Consider the following 3,170-nt stretch of genomic DNA (forward strand, 5'->3'; position numbering starts at 1 on the left):
GCTTCACTAGTTCAGAGTTTTTAAAACTGTGTATGTTTGTTTTAATTTAGTAATTCTCTGGACAGGAGTTGTCTTGTTCTTCTCAATTCCTTTCCATTTCATCTTGATTCAGTACCAAACTAGGGAAGAGAAAACGGGAAAAGAAGGTCCTGGACCGTTAGTTTCCATCACTTTCAATACATCATTTTCTTTTTTTCTTTCTCCACTCAGCTTTGCTAGAAAACTGTCATCACATTTGGATGCTTTGAGGCAACAGGAACTCAAAGGCAATCTGACCAGGAAGGGAAGGACAATACTAAGGTGACTCCCAGGTGAGAGAAAGACATCAGGAGCTCTTCTCTTCAGCGACCTTGCCTCCACCTGCTGCCCTGTGGTTTCTGCATGGTTCCAATCCACAGAGCAGCTTACTGACATTCCACACAGTAGGAATCAAAATAATAATAAATTAGCATTGTGAGTAATGAAATGTGCCATGCTTTAAAAGAAATACATATTAAACAGATGGACATGATTTGCTAATATTTCAAATCCATGAATCGACCCAGAGACACATACATTGCAAAAGGGGGAATTCTGCAGGAAAAAAACGCACATAATTTCCCATTCCCATTCTGTTTTCCTGTTGCATTTCAGAAGATAAATCTCTCATAACTATTTTCTCTGAATACATTAACTTCACTTCTCTTATTCACTCTCTCCCTTTACTTTCCAATATGGTTTCTGTTGATGAGTTCTGGCAAGCCAGCTCTCACTGAAGTTTCAATGTTCCCTATATCCCAGGGTGGTAGACACTTCCAATCCACATTTTGCAATGTTGCAATTCTTTGAAGCACTTTTTGTCTTTGAAATACTCTGACCAATATTCTCTTATCCTACTGCCTTAGGGCCATTCCACCTTTGTTTCCTTTGTGGCTCTTTTCTCCCTTACCATTTGAAAGTTTACAAAATTAATCTTTTTATTTTATTGAGAGAGAGAGTGCGAGCACAAGTGGGGTGCTTGGAGGGAGAGGGAGAAGCAGACTCCTCAATGAGCAGGGACCCTGTCCATTGTGGGGCTCCATCCCAGGACTCTGAGATCATGACCTGAGCTTAAGGCAGAAGCTTATCCCACTGAGCCACTCAGGTGCCTCTCGAGGAATCAATCTTAAGTTTTTTTCTCATGCTCTACTCTTCCGATATGACCACTTCTGCTCCCAGGCTTTTGGTTAATAGCGCTGCTTAGAAATCACAGACTCAAATATCCATTTTCCAAGAATTTTTACAGTTGGATATCTATCAGTCAATTGTAGAAGAGATCTACTGCTTCTGTTTCTGTTTCCTGTCAATGACTTACTGCAGCTTCTGCTGAGAGAACTCCATTTATCCCCTTTTCATTATATCACTTAACATAATTGGTACTACTTCAAAATGATTATTGTTTTTAGGTTGGTTTCTCCACAAAAATCCATGGTACAAAGCAGGACTGGATTTATTATGTCCACCTCTATCCTGGCAGCAATACACAAACTGGTTTAGAGAAAGTCTATCTTTAACTTTTAGCGTGAATAACATAATAATGAGTAGGTGCATTGTACAATCCATTCTCTCATCAGGTTATAATCAGGCTTGATTCTCTCTTTTTAAAAAATTATTTATTTATTTATTTGACAGACAGAGATCACAAGTAGGCAGAGAGGCAGGCAGAGAGAGAGAGGAAGGGAAGCAGGCAAGCAGGCTCCCTGCTGAGCAGAAAGCCAGATGCGGGGCTTGATCCCAGAACCCTGGTATCATGACCTGAGCCGAAGGCAGAGGCTTTAACCCACTGAGCCACCCAGGCACCCCTCAGACTTGTTTCTTTTTAAAATAATAAATACAATAATTTTTCTATACAAAATATTTAATAAAGAAAGGAAATAATAAATTGAACAAATATAAAGGATATATTTTTTCTCTTAACCACAAAGAGAAATTATACCTAATGTTGTTCAAAGATAATTTAAATCTTATAAATAGTTAAATAAATAAGTTATTAAATAGATACACCAATAGATCAGAATAGTCATCTGAAAGCAACTAGTTCTTGTAGAGCTGATATGCCCTACATGATGTCACTTAATACTCCTGGAAACATTTGACAAATTGATTCCATCGTGTCATGATTGTAGCAGAAATGAGAGTCTATGACCTGGTAGAACACAAGGAAGTATGATATTATTTGTCAGTGAGAGTCATCACCATGTTGAACCAGGTCTTGTTTCTTGGGCCTTAACCTTTCTTGCAAGGTTGTTGATGAAGAGAAAGCTTTCATGATCTCTGCTCGGACCATCTCCCAGGCACAAGGGCTGTATTGCTTCTCTTGCAGATAGAGGGAGATTCTCTGAAAGTAGTTCCTCAGGATGGAGTCCCCATTCACGAGGGGCGTCTCTCCCACCCCCGCCTCCTGCAGGGGACAGGCTTCCAGGCGGCCCAGCTGCTCAGAAAGTCCCGAGCACAATTCCTCCAGGAGGGTCGTGTTCCAAGGAGCAGGTGAGGCCTCTGTGCAGAAGAGGTGGAAGGTCTTCTGGCTCGTCACATGGACGACAGAGAGGGCTTGAGCCTTCTGCAGCTGCTTGCCGTCAAACACCTCCTGGGGGAAGCCAAAGTCATTTCTTTCCCTCAAGCAGGAAAAGGGGGAGACTCTCTTCATTTGTCGCAGGAGCATCAAGGCCCTCCAGTTCAATAGACCATGGTCCTGAGGCAGGTCGCATCCCAGAGAGCCGAGGGAGTGGCAGCTGAGCACCACCAGGGCCACCAAGAAGGAGCAGGGCAGGGCCATCGGGGATCCTACAGATGCTGTTGGCCTGGCTGGGGTGGGCACGCCTGGGAACCGTGGCTATAGGTTCTCTGAACATCCTCCGTTGTGCACACTCTTAAATGGGGACGCATTAGTTTCCATTTTCTGAATGTTCCTCTTACTTCCTACTTTTGTTTTTGTTTTTCATTTTGCATTCACCAAATGGGTTTAGAGCAGTGTTTCTCAACAATTTCATTTCATTATTGTCTCCCCTTCCCTTGACCCCAGAGTCATTTTAGATATTTTTTGCTAATTGAATCCCTCATGAAATTTTAATGACATAGTTATCCTCTATATCTGTTTGTGTCCTCTCTATGTATCTGTACTTTATACATAGAAAGAAAAGAGTGCCAAACTT

At 41.9% G+C, this 3,170-nt stretch overlaps 1 protein-coding gene across 1 annotated transcript; it reads right to left on the bottom strand.

Annotated features, from left to right (window-relative positions):
- Positions 1 to 2,197: 2,197 nt before the first annotated feature.
- Positions 2,198 to 2,863, bottom strand: LOC308353351 (interferon alpha-1/2-like; the record flags this gene model as incomplete). The annotated part of the gene is made up of 1 exon (XM_080820195.1): positions 2,198 to 2,863. The coding sequence occupies exon 1, from the start codon at positions 2,792 to 2,794 to the stop codon at positions 2,198 to 2,200; it is 597 nt and encodes a 198-aa protein (XP_080676321.1). The 5' UTR covers positions 2,795 to 2,863.
- Between the last annotated feature and the right edge of the window lie 307 nt (positions 2,864 to 3,170).

The sequence above is a fragment of the Martes martes genome (assembly GCF_963455335.1).
Source record: "Martes martes genome assembly, chromosome: 12".
NCBI classification, from domain to species: domain Eukaryota; kingdom Metazoa; phylum Chordata; class Mammalia; order Carnivora; family Mustelidae; genus Martes; species Martes martes.